Source organism: Rhagoletis pomonella, unplaced genomic scaffold, assembly GCF_013731165.1.
Source record: "Rhagoletis pomonella isolate Grant_MI unplaced genomic scaffold, Rhpom_1.0 Rhpom_scaffold_00007, whole genome shotgun sequence".
Lineage (NCBI taxonomy): Eukaryota > Metazoa > Arthropoda > Insecta > Diptera > Tephritidae > Rhagoletis > Rhagoletis pomonella.
The window spans coordinates 22,838,895-22,839,986 of record NW_023458561.1 but is presented as its reverse complement, the minus strand read 5'-3'; the positions used below and the strand labels follow the sequence as shown (position 1 = coordinate 22,839,986).

At 35.9% G+C, this 1,092-nt stretch overlaps 1 protein-coding gene across 1 annotated transcript; it reads right to left on the bottom strand.

Annotated features, from left to right (window-relative positions):
- Positions 1-612: 612 nt before the first annotated feature.
- Positions 613-1,045, bottom strand: LOC118743660 (general odorant-binding protein 68-like). The gene has a single exon (XM_036476425.1). It carries the CDS (start codon positions 1,043-1,045, stop codon positions 683-685), a length of 363 nt encoding a protein of 120 aa, XP_036332318.1. The 3' UTR covers positions 613-682.
- Between the last annotated feature and the right edge of the window lie 47 nt (positions 1,046-1,092).

Below are 1,092 nucleotides of genomic sequence, written 5' to 3'. Positions count from 1 at the left end.
AAAAAGATTTTGCACTGTGTTGTTAGTGGACATGCAACTACTTTAAATACTGGTACGTAATCCTCCAAAATCTAAAAATCGAAGAAATTTTACATATCGCACTTTGCAAGTGGGCTACTCATATATTCATATTTAATTTCCATATAATTATTTTTATTTGCTTTGTTCAGGTATTATTGGTTCTTTGAAATTTTCTAAGTTAAAGCTTTCCCTATTTGGCCGCAAAAATGTTTTATATAAGGAGAACATTCTTTCTACGTCAACACTGGTGATTGGGGCGTACTTAAAGCAAGCTAGTTCATTGGGATTATAGCTATTAAGCAGGGATCACATGAGTGGTGTTGTTTAGAAATTTGAGTTCAGCTCAATAAAAGAATTTCCAGCCAATACCACTCTGTAACTGCCAAAATGTACAAATCTGTACAAATCTCCAAGCCATGTGATCCCTGCTTAAAAGCTGCCACTTGCGGCCATTTGTCTACTTAGCACACCAGATATTCCCTTAAGTTCCTTAAACCCGTTATTTTTTTGTAGAAAGGTATCCAATTTTTCCTTGATTTTTTTCCCAAGTTTACCGTGCACACCTTGAATAGTAGTAACAGCAGTCTCTACAAGATGTACTTGTTCAGCCAATGCTTGTTTTTCCTTCCAATTTGCTTATTATTTTAATATACACAGATCCTTAGCATTGCGTAACAAATTTTCGAAAAGCATTGCATTCCTCACTATCATTCCATGCAGATGTTGGACAATTTTGGAATGTCTCAAAGTTAATGCAAGTCATTATCATAGCACCGAAAGGCGAGCAGGACTGGAATTTAGGCTTAGTTATTCTCTGAGCAAACTCTGGATCTTTCTTCATTTTATCGGCAATTTTAGCTTTTGCATCAGTGGATTTTTCAAAGCAAGTATCGTAGGATTCCTCCATAACTGCGATCATTTCCTCATCGTCCTTTACTGCAGTCTTTAGGAGTTCCATAAAATTATCCCCCTGGAGCTCACCGTCCTCGCCAATGACTTCGGTTTTATTGAAAATGCATTCCATGAGGCACTGAGTATAAAAGTAAAAATAAAAGAATTGTTTAAAATTAT

What these genes read in the sequence shown, in the direction of transcription:
- LOC118743660 (XM_036476425.1), bottom strand. Translation starts at nt 1,045, where the DNA reads ATGGAATGCATTTTCAATAAAACCGAAGTCATTGGCGAGGACGGTGAG.